General features: G+C 39.3%; 1 protein-coding gene and 1 non-coding gene across 3 annotated transcripts in view; both read right to left on the bottom strand.

The window, feature by feature from the left end:
* The window catches only part of SKAP1 (src kinase associated phosphoprotein 1), a 312,702-nt gene that overhangs the window by 249,911 nt on the left and 38,689 nt on the right, over positions 1-24,102 (bottom strand). For both annotated transcript variants that reach the window (XM_003278731.4, XM_012503658.2), the window contains exon 2: positions 22,010-22,115. In XM_003278731.4, coding sequence (XP_003278779.1) covers positions 22,010-22,115 — 106 coding nt within the window. The remainder of the gene's footprint in view (positions 1-22,009; positions 22,116-24,102) is intronic.
* Positions 7,267-7,482, bottom strand: LOC115833593. Its single transcript, XR_004028974.1, has one exon. It is a non-coding gene; the product is annotated as a small nucleolar RNA U3 (small nucleolar RNA).

Genomic DNA, 24,102 nt, shown 5'->3' with positions numbered 1-24,102 from the left:
CACTTTTGCTACATGGAATCATTGCTATGGTCAATGAAACACCCACTATGGGTATAAACATTAAGAAACCTAAGAACTCTTTTTGATCAGTGAGTGATTAAGCTTTCTGATTGCAACACGGGAAACCCACATTCTAACATTCCTTCCCCTACTTTCTAGCATGAGGACTGTTTTTTCACTAGCAAATCTCACTAGTATGTCTACACAATCCCCATACCTCCTGCATGTAATAGGCAACAAACTATAATTCGATGAACTAATAAAGGAAAAATGCTAGCCAAATACATTATGGCAAAATAAAAGCACTAAATAACAGGTCAGAGTTAGAGGGTTTTTTTCTGTAAATAAAAAGGAGTCATTGAAAGGTCTGTTTGTTTGTTTATTTGTCTTTAAGGATAAAGAATGATGTCCACATCAAATCCAGCAGAGATGTGTAGCATGGATGGGAGGCAGAAAAGTGGGGAGATAGTTTAGGAAGCTACTTGAGAGCAAGAGAAGAGACAAGAGATTAGATAACAGACTTAGAGACTGGCTGAGAGGAGAGCATCAACAGGAAAGTCAGAGACGCCTTTCTGTTCCAAACTTGTGTTTTGGAGAAAACAAGGTACTGCTTATGTACAAATAACTCCAGCTGATTACTGTATTCTAAACTGTTGTCTCTTTGGCCCTTGCTCTGTCATTTTTGTTGCTGTTGACGCTTAAAAACTTAATTTTGTTTTATTTTTTGCTTGCTTCAGGTTAACAGCTACTCTTCGACCACTGAGATGCCATTATCTTATTAGTGAATAACTGATAGCTGAGTGACTGTGTGACTGTGGCCCATATACTCACTGAATTTTACAGCTGGAAGGACACTTAAAATCATTTAATCTAGGCTTCACTTTACAGATGAGAACAATGAAGCATGGGGAGGTTGTCTGATTGCACCATAGGAGTTTAAAAGTCCACACTGTGGGGCCACCACAGTTTATCTTGTGCAGAATCAGGGGCAAGTTCAAAAATGTGATATTCATTTAAAAATGAGACAATTTCTACAAAAACATTTAAAACCTCCTTGGGAAAAACTCAGCTATCATGCCTTTGATATTTTCCTTGTTATGAACATGGACATATTATTCACTTGAAGGCAAATGTTATGTAAAAAATTTTTAAGCTGGATTAGTTATTAGAGTTCATCTAGGCAAGGTGGATATCTCAGCATTAACATGCCAACACAGTCTCCGTATCTCAAGTTATGAATACTGCATTTGTTCTCTCAATAGTAGAGATGAATAAATTTCCACTATTTGCCAGACACTCTGTGAGGGACTAAGAGCACAGAAAACCCAACTGTGGACCAGTTTGGCCGAAATAATCAAATTGTGTAGAAGTGATGTAATTGGCCCAGAACATGCAAATGGTAAAAACTGGGACCAGAAGAACCCATGTCTGACTAATGCCAGAATGTGTCTTACTGCCTGCAGATAAGAGTTGCTAAGGGAGGATTCGGGATCAGAGAGAAGCCTGGCAGGGGAGAGGAGGGTCACAGAGAGGCCAGGCCCAAGATGCAGAGGGAGGTCAAGCAGAGGGGCCAGGTCCAGACGAAGAGAAGGTGGCAAAGGACCAGCCTAGCACCCCAAAGCAGTTATGTTGAGTAAGGGATAGCGTAGGATACTGAGTAGGTTCCAACCTGAGAGCCTCTCTTTTCTCTTGTGAAGTAGGCTGGGACGTCATGGAAAGAGTGAGAAGCAATACGATGAGGTAAAGACTGACAAGGGTTTGGGGAGGAAAAAAAATCAAGGAAAAAGGTTGCTGATGTGGAGCATGTGAAATAACTACCAGTTATCACTAAGGGTTCGGCTGAGGTTGAAGACTAAGCTTTACTGCAGTGCAGCCAGGATGGAGACTCATGCCTATAATTCCAGCACTTTGGGAGGCCAAGGTGGGCAGATCACTTGAGTCCAGGAATTTCAGACCAGTCTGGGCAACATTGTGAGACCCCGTCTCTACAAAAAATAAAAAAAAAAATAGCCATGTGTAGTGGCTTGTACCTGTGGTCCCAGCTATCTGAGAGGCTGAGGTGGGAGGACTGCTTTAGCCCAGGAGGTTGAGGCTGCAGTGAACCATGACTGCACCACTACACTCCAGCATGGGTGACAGAGCAAGACCCTGTCTCAAAAAAAAAATTAAATAAAAAGGTTTACTATGGTGCAATCCAATTGTGCAATTTTTCTCCAGAACTGAATAGCTTCCCAGATATACAAGCAGAGAAGTTGGACAGTTGAACTGATGATCCAAGATTAGGATTTTTCTAGGCTTGTGGGATGAAAAGACAAGAGAATCAGAGAAGACTAGAGGACTAGAGGGATACGTCATAGAGCTCAGGCTGACCAGAGAAGAAACCAATTGCCAAAGACTTCACTATAGCGCCTGCATATATTAAATACTTTAGTCCATTAAAATATTCAAAAGCAGGAGATACCATTACTCTTCTCTTTCAGGAGTAGAACTGTCCTTTGTCCCATAGGTCCCAAACCTTTCCTACCCCTGTGTTCCCTATTTCAATGGATGATTTACTACACACCCAGCTGAAACTTGGGAATCATCCCTATACCTCTTTTTCTATTACTATGTATATCCCATCAGTCACCAAGACCTGTAGATTCTACTCCCTTAATACTCTTTTAATCAATCTCCTCTCCATCTCTGCAGACACTGAGTTCATCTGAGCTCTCAAAAGGCCTCACCCACATCCATGTAACCACATCGCAAACGGTCCACTGCCCTCATCCTCCTCCCTTTGACCTACTCTCCTCAGTGCTGATGGAAAAGGGAATGGAATGAGCATGAAGAGCAAAGTCTTTGCAGACAGGTCTGGGTTGAAGTCCCAGCTCCTCCATCTTCTAGCTAAGACTTTTGCTGCAGCCTTAGTTTCCTCGTCTTTAAAACAGAAATAATAACCACATCTGCCTCATTTGGTTCTTGGGAGGACTAACAGAGGTAATGCACGTAAAGAACCTGGTAAACCTCCAATAAATGTCAGCTGTTAGTCATTAGAACCTTCATTATCTTAATGACCTAAAAGGCAAGCCTGGTCCTATCATTCTCCTCCTTGAAATCCTTCCATGGCTAGGCCGGGCGCGGTGGCTCAAGCCTGTAATACCAATACTTTGGGAGGCCGAGGCAGGCGGATCACATGGTCAGGAGATCAAGACCATCCTGGCTAACACAGTGAAACCCCGTCTCTACTAAAAACACACACACACACAAAAAAAAATTAGCCAGGTGTGGTGGCGGGTGCCTGTAGTCCCAGCTGCTCGGGAGGCTGAGGCAGGAGAATGGCATGAACCTGGGAGGTGGAGCTTGCAGTGAGCCAAGATCGCACCACTGCACTCTAGCCTGGGCCACAGAGCAAGACTCCGTCTCAAAAAAAAAAAAAAAAAGAAATCCTTCCATGGCTCACCTCAGCTCTCAGGTCCTCCCCAGCTCCCGCTCACACTCCTGCCCACTTGTTCAAGCACGCTCTGTCAGCAAACCTTTCCTTTCATGCCTCCTTCTTCTCCTGGCGGACCCTCCATGATCCTTTGAGGCTCAGCTAAGTGTCCTATGTTAGGGTTCCCACAGCACATCTGTGCATACCTCTCAGTAGCACCTATAATACTGTATTAGCATCTTCTTGTCTCTCTGTCAATGAACCCTCAAGGGGCAGTGGCATAGAGCTTGTGCTCAATAAATGTTTGCCAAATCAGCGAATGGAGGTAAGAAGCAGCAAGGGCTGTCTGAGTTGGGTATGAGACTCATTCAGCATAAGAGAGCATTTCAGGGAGGGGTTGGGACAAGCTTAGAGAGGCAGGCAGAGGGCAAGTCACTTCCAGGCAATGCTATGAAGTATGGATTTTATTCCAAAAAAGATGGGGCTGGGGTGCCTTCATTTTCCTTTAAATCACTCACACAAAGTCAAGAGGGGAAAAAAGAAAGAAAATCAAAGTAAGGGATGAAAGAGAAGAGAGGCAAAAATAAGAAAGCTTTGTTAAATTGAAACCTTCATCCAAATGAAGAATTTTTTCCCCCAAAGCCTGGCTTCAAAGACAAACCACAAAATGACCAGTAAAAATATACTTCAAAAGACACGACTGAATACACATTGCGGTGGCAAGAATCCAATATATAAATACAATCAATTTGTTTCCTCATTAGAAGCTTTCATGAAGAAAATGATTTAATACAAATGCTAAAGCTACTGACATAGATTAATTGAAAAATAACAACAGATTCCTAATTAAAGATATAACATTATTTCACTCATTCACACTACACCAAAATCTGAATCTATAAATAACAGAATTTAGAAAGCCAGTTTCTACTGGTAACCACTCTAAGAACTACAATGAATTACCGACATTTTCATAAAATGCCTATCCTTATGTGTACACTTTCTTCTATTTAAGAACTGAGATGTATACAGAAATCCAGAAATCATTTTAAAATTATTTCATACTTTTCCTAAATTCGAATCATCTTACTTAATCCAGATCATTGCTTTTGCCCTCAAGTTGACTTTTTTCCCTAATTGTAAAGATTCTATACTAAAGTATCTTTTTTTTTTTTTTTTGAGACAGTCTTACTCTGTTGCCCAGGCTGGAGTGCAGTGGCATAATCTCGGTTCACTGCAACCTCTGCCTCCCGGGTTCAAGCAATTCTCCTGCCTTGGCCTCCTGAGTAGCTGGGATTACAGGTGCCTGCCACCATGCACGGCTAATTCTTTTGTATTTTTAGTAGAAACGGAGTTTCACCACATTGGCCAGGCTGGTCTCGAACACCTGACCTTGTGATCTGCCCACCTTGGCCTCCCAAAGTGCTGGGATTACAGGCATGAGCCACTGTGCCCAGCCTAAAGTATCATTCTTACCCATTTATTACTTTGTCATAATTAAACCCTTACATAAAGTACTCAATTATCCAAGTCATAAAAAAATGGAATGGACTTTGATCTAAAAGCTAATGACTATGTGACCAGCTCTGTGGCTATATCAGTACAGGTCAGGGGTCCTCAGAGGTTCGATTACAATCAACCAGTCAATCCCAGGCCTCACCTGGCTCATCTTGGGACCAGGGCTTTCAGTTCTGTCCCACTTTGAGGGATTCTCCAGCACCAGAAACATCTTTAGATGTTGCCAGTTCACAAGGAAGCACAGAGCAGCATACGAACATATCCTCATCTCCTCACCCCAGGAGCTAATCAGGCTGAAATGTTGTCAGCTACTGACAGGTCTTAAGCCCTGCTGGTAAGATTTTCCCTTCATTGTTAAAATTCAGTTGAGAACCAAAATAGTCACTTACCTCAAAAACAAAAAACAAAAAACAGGGTCTTCTGATAAAGATTTGTACACACTTTCCTGATCTTAAGAATCCGTTGGACCTCTTATTGAAGCACAAATTCTCAGGGTCCACCCCAGACTTAGTGAATTAGCATCTCCAGGGTAGGGGCCTAGAAATCTATATATTTTAACAAAATCCCCAGGTTTTTGTTAAAAAATCTGATGATGGGGCAATTTTGGAAAATACGATAAAGGAAACAGATATTTACCAGTGGTTGCCCATTAAGGAAATTCTAGACAGGAGGCTCTCAATTCAAGTATTGACTGTATTCTAAAGTTCATTTCCAGTTGTTTGGACCTTGGAATACATTTTCCTAATGAAACAAAGTTGAAAGTTGTCAGGGCCAGCTTTGAAAATCTATTAAATCTTGTTAACAGATCTGAAAAATTGTGAATACAGTCTTTAATTTTCAGACCAATCATATTTCGAAAGTTGAAGCATATATCCATAGAACATATTTTCCCATTGACATAACATTCTGAAAAGTGGTTAGGGCACCAAATTGTATGCATTCCCTATTTACAGTGCTTTGTATACAAATTATACCCAATGATACTGAAAAATAAAATAAAGTATGGCAAAGGAGATTTGTCTTCCTTCTCCGGGTACAGGGAACATAGGCAACCTTTGACATTCTTATGCTCTTTCTTTGCAACCATTTTCTGCCTTCCAGTGGCCTCAGCCCTTGTGCCAAAGACCCAAATGTTATCCACTACTAAAGCATCCGTCCTCAGCTTACCTATCCTTGCCTCATGCTTTACCCTTCCAAACTACCTATCTGTCCTCCTCAAACCCAGTCAAAACTCTTATTTTCAAGAGTTGGTTCCATTTTGTCTTTTCAGCCATACCTCCCATTACTCTCTTTTACCTAATCAACAGAATCACCCTTTGGTTCCCAAAAATGCATAAACTTTATCACCTCTGTGTCTTAGCACATGGTATTTCTGCATGCAATGTATCTTACCAAAAACCTATCCCATTTACCCCATGGCCAAGTCATGATGCCAACTCATCCATGAAGGCTTCTCAAGCCCACCGGAAGGGATTTCCTTCTCTGGGCTTTTACAGTACTATGTATGTGCAGTGTTTTGTATGCCAATTATACCTCAACAAAACTGGATAATAAAATAAAATATGGCCTCTTCTAAAGCCTTGCCACAATATATCTTGAATTATAGTTATTTGTGCATGGTTTTTTATCTTTCCCATGGGGTTATAAATTTCTTGGGAATATTTGTTGGCTATCCACTATGTGACATGTTTGTGTTAGGCACTTTTATGTACACAACAACAACCCTACAAGGTAAGTGTATTGTATAATGATTTGGTTTATTCTGCTCAAAAGTATGTTATAGAAGGACTGGGACCTATGTTGTGTTCACCACAAAAATGCTTTGCACATAGTATATGCTCAATACACGTTTGTAGAAACTATGAGTGAATGAATGAAGTGGCATTATTCACTTTTTATGACAAGGTTGAGCCTCAATAAGAGGGCTTTCCCAATAGTCATACTAGCTGGGTTCAAATTCCAATTCTAGAACCTAATAGCTATGTAACCTTAAGCAAGTTGATTACCTTTCTGAACCTCAGTTTTCTCATCTGCTATATAGGGATTATAACAGTATCAACCTCACATACCTGTTGTAAGGAAAGCCCTTGACACTGAGCCTGGCACATGGTGTGTGTGTGATGAATGCTAGCTGTGACTATTATTCTTAAAAAAAAAAAAAAATCCACATGGGGGAGGGGGGAGGGATAGCATTAGGAGATATACCTAATGTAAATGACGAGTTAAGGGTGCAGCACACCAACATGGCACACATATACATATGTAACAAACCTGCACGTTGTGCACATGTACCCTAGAACTTAAAGTATAATAAAAAAGAACTCACACAAATGGGAACCACTCAGACTGTGTTCTCTCCTCCTTACTCTCCCAGAGGAAGAGAAGAATGATTGTCAATGGCAAATGGCAGGTGCAGCGACGCAACACCAAGAGCCAGCTTCATGCTCCGGAGAGAACACTACATCTCCTCCTCATGGTTTCTGGTGCTCCACATGTCCAGAGAAACTTCTCTAGCAACAAACTATAGAAATGATCCCTGAAAGTATAGTCTTTATGACTGTTATTCTTAAACTGCAGAGATAACGAATCTCTAAAGTCCTCATTCTTTCTGAGAAAAGGCATCCTCTGTTACTTCTATAACCCTCAGTATACCTAGCACTGTGCATTGCCTATAATAGTGGTTCAAAAATCCACTTCACTGAATGTCGTCAGTGAAGCCATCTTAACCAAAAGTTGGAAGGAAACCATTGAACAGGTCTAGTGCACATGACTGAACAACCAAAAGTATCTTCACCCTCCAGGTGAATTTGTATTTTAAAAAAGGATGTTGAACCCAAATGAATCTCTAAGGGGTGAAACTGCAGGCATGTAATAAATTGAAAACAAACCTTCAAACCTTCTAGAGCAGCTTATCTGGGGGTAGTGGGCTCCAGGCTGGTCTATAGAGGAGCTAAGATGAGTCTAGCTGCTCATTGGCCCAAGAACTGCTTGAAAAACAAGAATATGTCTTATCTGACACTGTCTTGATCACCTGGCATAGTGCCTGACATAAACAAATAGCCAATACATATTTGTTAAGTAAATTATCTGCTTCCGGTCTATAATCCTCACCCTGCTTTTAGTTGATTCCATTTCTCTTTATTACCAACATAAAAATCAATCATGGTGACTAATGTTTTGAGAAGGAGGAAGTGAATGGTTTACTCAACCACCCTCACTTTGGAAAAGTAGTCTGACAAATACAAATGTTTTACTAAATAGTCACACAGAGTGTAGATAATCCTCTTCTAATGAAGGATTCATCCTGTGTCAGTTCAGTGCAGCTCAAAGGGATAACATCTGAAAAATGGAAGTTGTTCCCAGTCAGTGATATCTCATCTAATGAAGGCCTTGAGAGTCAACTTCCTTAATTAAAAAAAAATTTTAGAAAAATAATCATAAAATAAAACTCAAAGTACTGCTGTATTTCACAAGGCTCAAAAATAATTTCATTTTCATGTGTATGTATTTAAGCACAGAGTAAAATACACTTCGGAAGAGAGCTGTTTATTTGCACAGAAGTGACTCAAGGCCAGGCTGCACAATTAAAGCCTAATTTCATCTTCCTACATCTCTCCCTGTCAGTGCCAACTCCTTTCCCACCTGGAAACTGAATATCCTTCAACTCTTAAATCTCTGCCCTTTTTTTGTTTGTTTGTTTGTTTGTTTGTTTGAGATGGAGTCTCGCTCTGTTGCCCAGCCTGGAGTGCAGTGGAGCAATCTCGGCTCACTGCAACCTCTGCCTCCCAGGTTCAAATGATTCTCCTGCCTCAGCCTCCCGAGTAGCTAGGATTACAGGCGCCCACCATCATGCCCAGCTCATTTTTTTGTATTTTTTTTTAGTAGAGATGGGGTTCACTATGTTGGCCAGGCTGGTCTCAAACTCCTGACCTCAAGCGCTCTACCTGCCTCAGCCTCTCAAAGTGCTGGGATTACAGGCGTGAGCCACCACGCCCAGCGAATAAATTACCCTTTTTAAAAAGTTTGCTCTTTCAACATGGATGGAGGAGCAGAATAAACTGGAACAGGGAGAGACTGGAGTCAGAGAACCAGAAAGGAGAATTCTGCAGTGCTTGAGTACAACTTTATGAAGACTAAAGTTTAGCTAATGACAAAGGGAAGAGAAAGGGGAGGACATTTAGAACGAAGAATCAACAGGCCTTGTTGATGGTTTGGGGAGCGAAGGGGGAGCAATCAGGAATGACTCCCAGGATTTTGCCTTGGGAGCCTAGGCCTAGAGAAAGCAGAGGTAGACTTCAGGGGTGAGCAGAATATAAGATAATGAGTTCAGTTCTAGACATTCAAGCAGTTAGGATTCTTCCGGCCACAAGTAACAGAAAACCTGACTGACAAGGGCCTAAACAAGTGGAAGTTAATTTTTCCCACAAAACAAAAAGTCTGAAGACAGGAGATTCTAGAATTGTGCAGGGCCCAACAATGACATGAAGGAGCCAGGCTCTTCCCATATTTCTGCTCTAACACCTTAGAGCAGAGTAACGTCCTATTGCATTTCAGTGTATTACTATCTCCCAACTATAAGACTATCCTGTGAGAATCTATCAGAAGTCTTCTTACATTTATTCTGCCATAACGATATTTTATGTAAACTCTAGACCAAGCACTGGCAAAGCAGAATGGCTTATAGATCATGATTCTGTTGTCAAGGAAGAAGGGATGGTGGCTGCTGAGTAGGCATCCAGCAGGGTATGCCCAGCTTTGTGAAGTTTGAGGTACACCCAGAAGGAGGTATGCAATATGCTGTCTGGTGCCTTGGAGGGAGAACTGCAGCTGAGCTGTAGAATTGGGAGTCTCCCATGCACAGGAGAAGCTGTGGAGCTATGGACATGCATGTAACTGCCTCCTAAGGAGAACGTGGTGAGGAAAGAGAAAACCCTGAGGAACAAGAGCAAAGAGGACAGGGTAGAAAAATGAGCTCAAGGGCCTAAAAAAGAGCATAAACACAAGGAAGAAGAAAACCAGGAGAATTCATGAGAATCAATGGAGAGTTTTTTACATTTATGAGAAAAAGGATGTGATCAGCAGTGTCAAATGCTACAGAAAGACCAAATAAGACAAAGACTTAACAGTACCATCTGGCTGTGGCAATTGGAGACATTGGTACATTGGAGAAAGTTGCTCAATAGGAGCAGAAGCTAGATTAAAGGGGACTGAAGAGTGACTGGGAAGTGACTAGAGACCAGGAAGCCAGAAATAGCTACTCTAGGCTTCTATTTCAAGAAGTTTGCCTGCACAAAAAAAAAAAAAAAAAAAAAAAAAGATGCAAAGACAGTAGCTAAAGAGGGAATCACTGTGCAGGACACAATGATTTTATTAATATTAGGAGAAATCTGAGTATATTTATATAATTATTGGAGAGACATAATGAAGAAGGGAAAGCTAAATGTAAGAAAGAGGAAGTCTCTACATCAAGAATGGAGTGAAGATAACAACTATGAGCCAATGCTTCAGTCCTCAAATACTGTGTGGAGGGACTCTGAACTCAAAAGATGACAAAAGGAGAGGGTACTGTAAAGCCACAAAGACAAACCTTAAAAGGGGAGAGGTCTGAAGCAAGATTGAATAGTGAAAGTCCAGAAGTAGCAGCAGGGAGCTTGAAGAATGCCAACAGCACTTTGGGAAAATGACCAAATTCTATTTAAGAGGGCCGCAAGCAAACAGGGTCCTGTGGGAGAACCATCCTTTAGGATGCAGAAGAGGTGGAGGATATTGTGGGGTTTGGTTATAACAGGACATAGATTCTAGGGAACACAGGGGAAAGAGTTAGAAAAGAGGTCTTCAAGAAAGAGGAAAAATGGTAGAGACAAGGAAGTGCAAGCTGAATAGGGATGCTGCTGGCCAATGTAGAGGGCTGGCGATAAGTCTCAAAGACGGCTGGAATGCCTGGCATCCATGCTGTGATAGAACTCCAATACACGGTCAGTAGCCCTGTAACCTTTTGTCACAGTTCCAATTAGAATATTAGATATATGTTATTAGAGGAGACACATGAAGAGATGGATGCCTTGGCTCTGTCTCTCCTAACACTCAGTAAAAAGAAAACATCCTTATTTCTAGGAAAGAATATGTAGGGTTGGCTACTAAATAGTAAGTTTCCTAACAAAGAGGGTCTCTTGTTGATGTCAGGTCTAGTCTAGGACCTAAAAACACATTTATAACAGTTTTTCACCATTCATTTTACTCACATCATTGAACTCATGCAACATGCCAGCACCATGCTAGACCTTTTTTTTTTTAGTGACTGTAAGACCATTCATGCCTTTAAGGAGCTTATGAGCTCCAGAAATATGTATTCTAAGTTCTGAGAAACTGAATTTAAAATGAATCTGATGTGTGAAAACAGTGCTTCTCAAATGTTAATGTGCATACTGTACAAATAAACTTAGGATCCTATTAAAATGCAGATGATGATTAAGTAGGTCTCATTCAACAGAGCCTGAGAGTTTGCATTGCTAACAAGTTTCCAGGATGCTGTTCCATGTTGATACTTGGAGTATCAAGGAGCTAAAGACTAGCAAAAACAATTTATTGTCTGATCTTTTCTTGTCTCCCCTATAAAGTCTTGATAATCTTTCCTCCTTTCCTTGCTAACCCTCCTATCCAGTATCCATTTTTCCAATTAAAACAAGTTAGGGGGTGGGGGCAGGAGCAGAGAAGGGAAGCTAGAAAACCTCATGAGGGGCTTTTTCTTCTAAGCAACTATTAGCTACATACACTGCTTTCATGAACATGTCAAACATCTATCTCATGTGATTAAATACTTCTGTGGAACCACTAATATTTCAAACAGGGCACCTAAATATTCAGTAGAAGAATAAGAGCCTGAGAACAGCAATTAATTCTAGTTATGCCATATGGCAGCACAGAATACTGGCTGGAACCTGAAAACTCAATTTCACAAGAGTCTTACTTATTCTGAATTTTAATCATTTTAGGATCAGCAAACATATGCCTACCAACCTGCTCCATTTACACAAAATTCTGAAGCGTAATCACACTGCACATTCAAAAATGATTGGTTTTTCCCAAATGGACTTAAAATTTCTCTCCTACAAGATTCGCAAAATAAAGTAGCTGCTGAGAGCTCCAGTTTAATCTCCCTGTTAAATATAATCTTCACACAATTCTTTTAAAGAATTGTATCACTTGCTTCCTTACCATTTTCATCATCAGCTCACAATATTGCATGAGTATAATTTTCTGTGCTCTTGGATTTCTCAGCTCTGTGTTGGTTCATGAACCCTCCTATCCCTGTGCACTCTCTTCCCTCCACCGTGCCTGTAACTGCTGAAACACCCATGCCACTATCTCTTCTCTCCATCTCACCTCTCCAGAATGGAGATATTATCACTTTCAACATATACTTCATCTCCAGTCCTCTTAGAACTAAGATACCTTCATGTCTCCTGTACATTTAATAATTTCAAGATAAGGACAGAAAAATCAGTTCTTGCTTTGTGAACTTTTGTCTCTGGTGCTTGAGAGACTGTCCTAATATCCCCTGAACATGTTTTAGTGATAACATTTACTGCACTAGGGCCAAAATGATTTTCTGCCACTTTCAATTCTAGTTCAATAAAAGAATAAGAGCTTTGTTTCTAACCTCTGTCATTTTTAATACCATTAAATGATTTTTAAATTATAAAATTGAGTTCCATTTCCTACTGGACTACCAATCTCATATTAGCTTTCCTTTTATCAAATTTATGAGAAAAGTCAGAAATTACCTTTCCTTTTTTTAAAAAAAATCAAAATTTCAGGATATCCCAGGTAGAATGTTTGAATTGAATTTTAGCTCCTAATAATTGCTGGTTTCGAAGTTTTAAAGAAGTACAAAAGTTAGCTACTTCCTGTTACTTATGTCAAAAATAACAAACTGGAGGATTATCCCCTAGTTCAGTATTACCCAAAAATAATAAGATTATTCCTAGAAAATTATCATCCTTAAAAACCATATCCCGTATGGAGGAATCCTATGATTTTCTGAAACCAGAGTGAATAAAATCCATGGTTTCTGAAATGCAAAGTCAAACCAATCAAATATTTTTCATAACATTATATTATGGGGCTGGGCTTGGTGGCTCACGCCTGTAATCCCAGCACTTTGGGATGCCGAGGCAGGCGGATCATGAGGTCAGGAGTTTGAGACCAGCCTGGCCAACATGGTGAAACCCTGTCTCTACTAAAGATACAAAAATTAGCCGGGCGTGGTGGCATGCGCCTCTAATCCCAGGTACTTTCGAGGCTGAGGCAGGAGAATCGCTTGAACCCGGGAGGCAGAGGTTGCAGTAAGCCAAGATCATGCCACTGCACTCCAGCCTGGGTGACAGAGTGAGACCCGGTCTCAGGAAACAAACAAACAAACAAACAATAAAAAATCTTTATATTATGAAAATTTTCAACTCTGCACAAAAGTTGAAAGAACACACATGTACACCCACAATCTAGTGGATATATTCTGTGATTCACATTTTATTTGCTTTGTCATATATCCTTCCATCCATGTTATTTTTTATATATTCCAAAACAAACTGCTCAAATTAGAACACTCCATCCCCAAACAATTCAGCATGCATATAATTAACTAGACTTCAATATTTGTTTACAGTTTTTTTAAACCAATAATAATCTTTGAAAGATGCCACTTCATTTTTTTAATGGCTTGGCTAGATAAAATTCTAAATTCTAAATCCCAATATTTAAACAAATTCTGTTACTTTGAGTAATTTCTCATATATCAGTTCTCTCATCAACAAAAGAACAAAGGCACTTGGTAAACATGATAGAAGGTCTAAATTACCAAATTGTATGGGCCTTGTGGTTATGGTAGAATTTACAAATGAGAGTCACTCACTAATATAACTTGGAGAAATAGCTAATTGGAGATTATGTGGCCATAAAGTTTTTTGTAAATTATAATAAGAACCTCAACAAGGCTCACAAACTCAAGAGGGAGCTTTGAGTTTCAGCATTTAATTATAATATATCTTATATAAACCACACTGTGATAAAAACTACTAGAAGCTGGACGATTTAAGAATGGTTCACTACAAGTGGGGATTTTATAACAACAAAGCACCAGCATCAAATTGGAATTTTCTTGGCTTTGCCATGCTGTAGTATTACTGGTTTGTAAACTCCCTATTAATTTTCTGACTACAGTAAGAGCTGCCACAGGGATAGCACTTCTTTTATGAGCTGTTTGTTCCCCTACACTGTTTTTTTTTTCTTTCCTAAGATTGGCCCTGGAAGGGACACCCTTTGAAGCCCAAAGAATCAAAGCTACTGCAAAGCACTGCTGAGAGTTTTGAAAGAAATATGAAGAAACTACATCACACTTGGGGCGATAGGCTGACATCTTCCCAAACAGGTCAGCAGTTGGTCTCTAAAATATTCCTATTGCCAAGGAAGCAATGACATCTTGTGTAAATCAAAAACTAAAACCCTAAGATATCTCATTTCCATTTTAAATGCTTGGGGGCTAAATATGGATGTCTAGCACTCGAGAAGTTCCTGTGGGATTGATTTTTTCCCATCTTCTCTGAGCCCTTTGCTGAGTGTGATAAGCAGGACTGCATTTCATTATCAACCCTGCTAGCACTGTACTTCAGGGAGACTAGAGGAGGCTACACACTAAGAGAGAAGATCCAGAATCCAAAGAAGAAATGATTCACATGGTGTGATTATAAAAGCCCACTTTATGCTCAACTCATTTTCAACAGAATCATGAAATAAAATAAAATCCCAAGAAATGAAATTTCCTGCATCACATTCCAAATTTTTTAAAAAGTCATGGGGGTACCATAAAAGAAATCAAAGAGAAGTTTTAAGGTTTGGTTGGTAATGTGTACATTTTTGTAGCATTTATTTAAAAAAAAAATTCCAAACATTTTGGGTAAGCAACCTAGAAAGAAAACATAAGATTATCATTAGGGGAATCTTCAAGTGACTCAGTGTTATAGAAGTAACATGAGAACAAAGAGAATAAAATACCTAGGAATCCAACTTACAAGGGATGTGAAGGACCTCTTCAAGGAGAGCTACAAACCACTGCTCAATGAAATAAAAGAGGATACAAACAAATGGAAGAACATTCCACGCTCATGGGTTGGAAGAATCAATATTGTGAAAATGGCCATACTGCCCAAGGTAATTTATAGATTCAATGCCATCCCCATCAAGCTACCATGACTTTCTTCACAGAATTGGAAAAAACTACTTTAAAGTTCATATGGAACCAAAAAAGAGCCCGCACCGCCAAGTCAATCCTAAGCCGAAAGAACAAAGCTGGAGGCATCACGCTACCTGACTTCAAACTATACTACAAGGCTACAGTAACCAAAACAGCATGGTACTGGTACCACAACAGAGACATAGATCAATGGAACAGAACAGAGCCCTCAGAAATAATGCTGCATGTCTATAACTATCTGATCTTTGACAAATGTGACAAAAACAAGCAATGGGGAAAGGATTCCCTATTTAATAAATGGTGCTGGGAAAACTGGCTAGCCATATGTAGAAAGCTGAAACTGGATCCCTTCGTTACACCTTATACAAAAATTAATTCAAGATGGATTAAAGACTTACATGTTAGATCTAAAACCATAAAAACCCTAGAAGAAAACCTAGGCAATACCATTGAGGACATAGGCGTGGGCAAGGACTTCATGTCTAAAACACCAAAAGCAATGGCAACAAAAGCCAAAATTGACAAATGGGATCTAATTAAACTAAAGAGCTTCTGCACAGCAAAAGAAACTACCATCAGAGTGAACAGGCAACCTACAGAATGGGAGAAAATTTTTGCAACCTACTCATCTGACAAAGGGCTAATAGCCAGAATCTACAATGAACTCAAACAAATTTACAAGAAAAAAACAGACAACCCCATCAAAAAGTGGGCAAAGGACATGAACAGACACTTCTCAAAAGAAGACATTTATGCAGCCAAAAAACACATGAAAAAATGCTCATCATCACTGGCCATCAGAGAAATGCAAATCAAAACCACAATGAGATACCATCTCACACCAGTTAGAATGGCCATCATTAAAAAGTCAGGAAACAACAGGTGCTGGAGAGGATGTGGAGAAATAGGAACACTTTTACACTGTTGGTGGGACTGTAAACTAGTTCAACCATTGTGGAAGTCAGTGTGGTGATTCCTCAGGGATCTAGAACTAGAAATACCATTTGATCCAGCCATCCCATTACTGGGTATATACCCAAAGGACTATAAATCATGCTGCTATAAAGACACATGCACACGTATGTTTATTGCGGCACTATTCACAATAGCAAAGACTTGGAACCAACCCAAATGTCCAACAACGATAGACTGGATTAAGAAAATGTGGCACATATACACCATAGAATACTATGCAGCCATAAAAAATGATGAGTTCATGTCCTTTGTAGGGACATGGATGAAACTGGAAAACATCATTCTCAGTAAGCTATCACAAGGACAAAAAACCAAACACTGCATGTTCTCACTCATAGGTGGGAATTGAACAATGAGAACTCATGGACACAGGAAGGGGAACATCACACTCCGGGGACTGTTGTGGGGTGGGGGGAGGGGGGAGGGTCAGCATTAGGAGATATACCTAATGCTAAATGACGAGTTAATGGGTGCAGCAAACCAACATGGCACATGGATACATAGGTAACAAACCTGCACATTGTGCACAAGTACCCTAAAACCTAAAGTATAAAAAAAAAAAAAACAAAAAAAAACAAGATGGTCTTCCTTACCAGATCAACAGTAAGTAATATTCTATCATTCTCACCTGTAGGGCATTCCAGATTAAAAGAGCAATAAATACAACCTCTCATCCCTAGAGAAGTAGATTCACAAAACTCTAACTCAGTTGTGAAATCTCAACATTCATCCATTGAATAACAGAGAACTAAGCAAAAATTTGGCTGATATAACTGATGAGTTGAGAAATAATGTTGAACTTGTTGTGGGTTTTTTTTTTTCTTCTTTTAAGGATGGGAGGGAGGGATAAGGCTGAAAAAGGAAGAAATGAGTTATTAACCTTCCAGATGTGGTCAAATTACTGCTATGACTTTTGAGCCTTTTCAGAGCTATTTAAACTTAGACGGATCATTCAAGTACCTCCTCCTTTTTTTTTTTTTTTTTTCTGCATTGGCACTGAAGCTCCAGTACAAGTAGCAAAATTAAATAACAGAAAAAGATGTTATGAGCAAATCTTGAAACTTGTGAATAACACAAATGTACTAATAGCACATTATACATTAGTTCTTTTGATAAGCCTACTTCATTTGAATGTGTTTTGTTTTGGGGATTTTTAAGCTCAATAATTAACATTTAAGAAAAGTAAAACTCTCTATATAATTAATGGTAATTACATTTACAGTATACTACTTCAAAACTCTTGCTCCCAAGAGTTTTATCAGGCTAACTCCTTGTCTTTCTTCCTATAATACAAAAATATCAGAATTATACATTCTTAAGCTAAATCTTGTTTTAAAGCTAAATCCATGTTAAGCTGAAAAGAAAACGTGAAATTCCCAAAGGAAGTCAGAATTATTTTTATGAGATTTTACTAGTATATCATGTTTCACACAGAGCTATAGGTTAGCCACCCACAAATGAGACATGTTCAAGATATTCTTTCAGCCTGTAGTTTAAATGTCCTGAGTTTTGTGCCATAACTCTGTTACACAAAATGTATTTCTTTATTTCTTTCCATCTCAATATGATATAAATCTCCTGGTCTCTTTTTGGAACTCCTTCAGCATTACTAAGTTTCACAGAAGGAAACAATACTCCAAGTTTGCTTCCATTGGCTCTGTCCTTCACTTCCAACAGGGAGCATAAATGACTAGTTATCCAAGAAGAGCCATCGAGAGAGAAATTAAGCCATATCTCAGTAATAAAAATATTCTATTTTTGGCTGGGTGTGGTGGCTCACTCCTGTAATCCCAGCACTGTGGGAGGCCAAGGTGAGTGGATCACCCGAGGTCAGGAGAGAACAGCCTGGCCAACATGGTAAAACCCCATCTCTACTAAAAATACAAAAAACTTTAGCCAGGCGTGGTGGCTCATGCCTGTAATCCCAGCTACTCGGGAGACTGAGGCACAAGAATCGCCTGAACCTGGAAGGTGCAGGTTGCAATGAACCAAGATCACACCACTGCACTCTAGCCTGGGCAACAGAGACTCGGTCTCAAAAAAAAAAAGAAAAAATTATATTTTCTTTATCCCTCCCCCACTCTCAACGTATTCTTGCAGTCAGATGGCCTCCACTGAATCAAACATTTAAAAAATGCTCTACTGTTTCTCCCAATGAGTTAGAATGCCATCAAGTGTCTGAGCGTAGATCACAACTGCTTCATTCCAGGTGTCTCACATCTGGTGCTAATCCTGCAGTGACCATCGTAATAAAGCAGGAAGTGCCTTTGCCTGGCTTTCATACTAGCCATTCTCCAAAGGGCTCAATGAAAACTTGGACTTAGAATGCGAAAGTTGTATAGTTTTTAAGAACAGCAATGAAAATCACAGCTTAGGACAACAAATACCACAACAGGGCTTCATTTCCTTGGAATCACAGAAATTGCTATCCGTTTTTATTTTGTGTTACATGGAAAATATTAGCCTTCATTGGTAACACTTTCAAACAAAAAGAAAAGAGTATGTAAATATAGATAGGATTTTATTTTTTGTTTCTAAGTCTAAAAAAAGATAGCTATTTTTTGTTTCTAAGTCTAAAAACAGAATAGCTAAAGTGATTTGTACTGAAAAACAGATGAGCACTTAGAGAACACCCATGATTCTTGACACAATTGTCTTTTCCTGTGGTCATTCACTCTAGACAACAAAAAATAGCAAAAAACACATTATAATAGCTGTGATGGAGTCAGATGCTTCCATTTACAGCAAGTCCACAACCATGGCAAATACCAGTGAATGCCAAGCCAGCCATAAAAATAAGAGCTAAGCCCCTAAAGTTTACCAAGAATCAGAGGCAGTGCTATTTTTATTTCTTTCCACCCTTTTGTTTCTAGAGCAATACACGCTGAGGAAAGAATTAAAGGAAGCAAGGAAACAACAAAGAGAGTGGGAAGTTGTAAAATATATATATGTGTGTGTGTGTAAATACATAATTTACATTTATCTAGTAGTGGCTTTTCCAGATTATCTTGCTAGAGATTTATCTACCTTCCAAATAAGGCTTGAAGTGCTAAATTATAGTTTTAGATAGGTTACCACCCTCCCAAATTTACCAAACTCCTAAAATATTATTGTTTTAATCTGACTAAAAAGAGGCCAGGCACAGAGACTCAGGCCTGTAATCTCAGCATTTTGGGAGGCCAAGACAGGAGAACTGCTTGAGTCCAAGAGTTCCAGACCAGCCTGGGCAACATAGTGACACCCTGTTTCTACAAAAAGTAAAAAATTAGCCAGGCATGGTGATGTGCAGCTACTCAGGAGGCTGAGGTCCGGGGATCGCTTGAGCCCAGGAGGTCGAGGCTGCAGCGAGCTGTGATTGTGCCACTGCACTCCAGCCTGGGCCACAGAGTGAGACTGTCTAAAAAAAAAAGCAAAAAACAAACAAAAAAATGACTAAAAAGAAAACCTTTTAAAAGATCTTCATTAATTTTAATTATTTTTATGTTACTGTATGGTTCACGTATTTGCCATATGTTTATTTTTTACTTTTTTTTTTGAGACAGAGTCTCACTTGGTTGCCCAGGCTGAAGTGCAGTGGCATGATCATGGCCCACTGCAGCCTCAACCTGCTAGGCTGAAGTGATCCTCCTACCTCAGCCTCCCAAGTGGCTGGGACCACAGGCATATACCACCACACCTGGCTAACTTTTTATTTTTTGTAGAGACAGAGTTTTGTTATGTTGCCCAGGCTGGTCTCAAACTCCTGGCCTCAAGCGATCTTCTGGCCTCAGCCTCCCAAAGTGCTGGGATTATAGAAGTAAGCCACAGCGTTTAGTCTGCCATACACGTTTAACTCTTAAGTTTGATGACTTCTAAATTTCTTTTTATGCCAAGCTTTTTGGGGGACATATAACTGCCACACAGCATAAGTAAATGTGGCAGTCATAAATGGCACAATAGAGGTGATATGGCTGAAGAAGAGGATTCAGGAAAACAAGGGTTACATTAACAGAATGATGATTGAATGGGTGGATGTAAGGCAATTTCAAACAGCTTGCCAGAGGAAAGCCTCGTTTTTCCATTTTCTTGTACAGTATCTAATTTCTGGCTCCTCATTTCCTCAGTGATCTGATAATTATGAAATTCTAAATAAAGTGTCATCTTTCTTGCAACAAGTCAATGAACAGAAAGCTCCCATCAACAATGCAGATATTTCCTAAAGTTCCTGCTGATTTCCTGAATGCCTACCCCACAAACCACACAGAAAGTTCTTTGAGAACAAGAATTTGAGAACAAGAAACTGACTCTACCCCATGACAAATTCAGCTTCTGTGTGTGTTCATGCATGTGTGTGCATGTGTGTATGTATTTTAAAAGAGGATTAAGAGGTATAATAATATGCAGCTGACAGTAATGAGTTACCATAATTTGCCTTTTATTACCAACTTAAGATTGAAATTTAGTCCTTTCTCAATGTTGTGGTACAAATACAGGAAAGAATTCCTCCTCATTGTGTATTTGTACCTACAGCTGCAGTAAAAGTGTTTTTGCATTCCCTATCAGAGATTTATACCAACAGAATCACCAAATACACCATTATATTTAGGGCATTCCTCTCCCAGTTTAAAATAATTCCACCTTTATTCCGCATGCCACCCTTAGAGTAATCATAAAATACAAAGGCAAACTTGTGAAATTAAAAAAATTCTATAGGTTACTAAGTCTCCAGGTACGTAACTAAGCCTAAACTTATCTATTAATAAAATAACATTATGGAGAACTTTATTTTAAACACTCTTTCAACCTACCAAAAATTATAGATATTCCCACTTTTGCAAAAATCTCCCATCTTCTGCATTCTGTTTGTTTCAATTATTCAGGGCAACCCAGGCTGATAATTACACAGTCCCCAGTTGCTGAGTAAAAGTGATGCTTAATTAGCCAGCAGGAAAGATCGATTAAGATCCAGCAGGGCATCTCATGAGGTTCTCTCACATTCCTGAATGGAATAGATTCTGGCTGTGCCCTTCCGAAGGATAAAATTCTCTGCTTCTACGGAGTTTCAATGAGGTTTTTAGAGCAGATACTAAGAACGGTCAGCCACGCAAATTAAATCCCAACCATAACCCTGCAGATGCTCTTCCTTTTCTAAGAATATTCAGTTTAAACATTCTGAATCACATTGCCACCAGGTTTGAAAAGGCTAAAGGAACACTCACTTATCCCTTGCTCTCATTCAGTTACCCATTTCAAGCAATAGGTGGTCAGAAAATACATTATAAAGGAAAATTTTTATTTTTTTCCCCAAGCAAGTGTCTGCATCTGTCAGATGCTCACATTCTAAAATGCACAAATTACGTCAGGGCCTCTTATTTAAAAAAAATGAACATAATATTTCAACCCAGTCCAGGAATAAAACATCTCAATATGGTCAAAGAATCAACTTGATAAGTCTCATTTAAGTTTTCTATGAGGGAAGGAGATGTGGAAGTAAAATCAGTACCAAAAATCATAATGAACATTATCTCATACTGCCTAACACTTCCTCGTTAATAATTTGGACAAGTATAAATGTTTAGCTTTCACCATTTTTTTAGTTAAATGCAAAAGTGGTCAATAAAGGCTAACATAAAAATCCAAAGCTAAAAGCAAAATAATTACCTCAAGATACATACATAATTATCAAAACATTTTTATTTTGGTAAACTACACTAACTATGCTTGCCTGCCTCCAATTCAATTCAGTAAACATTTATTAAGTTTCTGCCAAGTATAAAGAACTATGATAGGTATGTGTTACCTTGTGACTTTATTTTACTGATTATAAATTGTTTTAAAGCTTATGAAGAAGATTAATGGAACCAGTTTATACAAACCTGGCTTTGATTTGCTGAAAGCCCCGTAGAATATGGTCTCTGTGATCCCTTGCAACAGCGCTGAGGTTCTCATTCCGCAAACCTTCTGCCAGAAACTCTTCAGTATCTGAAAGAAAAGGAAAGTTGATAACAGAAAAGATGTACTAAGGAAGAAAGGAAAATCGGAAGGATTAAGAAATGGGTATTGTTTTCTTTTTAAAAACTTTATAGTTGTGGCACAATGTGAATGTGCTTAATGCCACAGAACTTATACTTTATAACAGTTAAGATGGCAAAATTTATATTTTGTATACATTACCAGAATAAATAATAACTAAAATTTTATATATACCTGTAGGTAACATGTTCTAATAATCCAAGACCTTGCTATGAATTTAGAAAACAATCACATATATTAGCCATAAGAAACAACTATTTTCTAAATCATTTTAAGTAAATATTTACATATTAATTATTACTGATGGCAGAGAATGGACTGTAAATTTCTTTCTTTTTTTTTTTGGTGGGGGGACGGAGTCTCACTCTGTTGCCCAGGTTGGAGTGCAGTGGCGTCATCTTGGCTCACTGCAACCTTCACCTCCCAAGTTCAAGCGATTCTCCTGCCTCAGCCTCTTGAGTAGCTGGGACTACAGGCGCACGCCGCCAAGCCCGGCTAATTTTTCGTATTTTAGTAGAGACGGGTTTTCATCATGTTGCCCAGGCTGGTTTCGAACTCCTGAGCTCAGACAATCAGCCTGCCTCGGCCTCCCAAACTGCTGGGATTACAGGCGTGAGCCACCGTGCCCGGCCTGGACTGTCAATTTCATAAACATGTAAATATTATAAATAAGTCACAGAAGGTCACAGTCCAATAGAAGCTAGAAAGAAATACCAATAAATAGAGCCGAAATAAAAAATAGAGCTGAACTGCAAAAATCAAGAACAAAAGGGCAGGCATTCAAAGAAATATTAATTAGCAGATGCATCATCAGTGAAAATGACAATACAACCAAGTGAAGGAACCCACATGAGAAAGACAAATATCTCCAAGAGAAGGGAACTGCAATTAATGTGAACATACATTATAAAATAGGGACATGATGGAAATACATAATATGAAACAAATCATGTTATGTTGAAGGAAGAAATTGCGGGGGGGGGGGTGGTTCTACAAATTTTCAAAGACAAAATACATTGATAATGATTACAACTGCCAGAAACATTGGCTACACATTTTATTCTGCACAAAAGGTTTGTCATCCCCCAAAAGTGTATAAATAATATAGTTAAAATTTTCCACCTCCAAAAATTGTGCCTGTAATATGAAACTGTATCATATATATCAGGGGTCCCCAACCCCTGGGCCACACACAGGAACGTTATTTCCTCAGTGATCTGATAATTATGAAATTCTAAATAAAGGGCCACATGGCAGGAGGTGAGCAGCAGATGAGCAAGTGAAGCTTGATCTGTATTTACAGCTGGTCCCCATCACTTGCATTACCACCTGAGCTCCATCTCCTGTCAGATCAGTGGCAGCATTAGATCCTCATAAGAGCACAAACCCTATTGTGAACTGTGTATGTGAGGGATCTAGGTTGTGTGCTCCTTATGAGAATCTAATGCCTGACGATCTGTAACTGACTCCTGGGACCATCTAGTTGCAGTAAAACAAGCTCAAGCCTCCACTGATTCTACATTATGGTGAGTTGTATAATTTTTTCATTATATATTACAATGTAATAATAACAGAAATAAAGTGCATAATAAATCTAATGCTCTTTAATCATCCCCAAACCATCCCCCCACCCCTGGTCCATGGAAAAATTGTCTTCCATGAAACCAGTCCCTGGTGCCAAAAAGGTTGGGGACCCCTGATATATACTATCAAAATATTGCTATGAATTTATATAGTTAGATAAGCACACCTAAAAATTTGTTTTATATTCACGTCATTTGACAACACCAGGCCGGGTGCGGTGGCTCACACCTGTAATCTCAGCACTTTGGGAGGCCGAGGCGGGCAGATCATGAGGTCAGGAGATTGAGACCATCCTGGCCAACATGGTGAAACCCCCCTGTCTCTCTAAAAATACAAAAATTAGGCCGGGTGC

This window comes from Nomascus leucogenys, unplaced genomic scaffold (genome assembly GCF_006542625.1).
Source record: "Nomascus leucogenys isolate Asia unplaced genomic scaffold, Asia_NLE_v1 Super-Scaffold_258, whole genome shotgun sequence".
Classification (NCBI taxonomy): Eukaryota; Metazoa; Chordata; class Mammalia; order Primates; family Hylobatidae; genus Nomascus; species Nomascus leucogenys.
The sequence above is the reverse complement of the archived record's forward strand: the minus strand, read 5'-3'. Positions and strand labels throughout refer to the sequence as shown.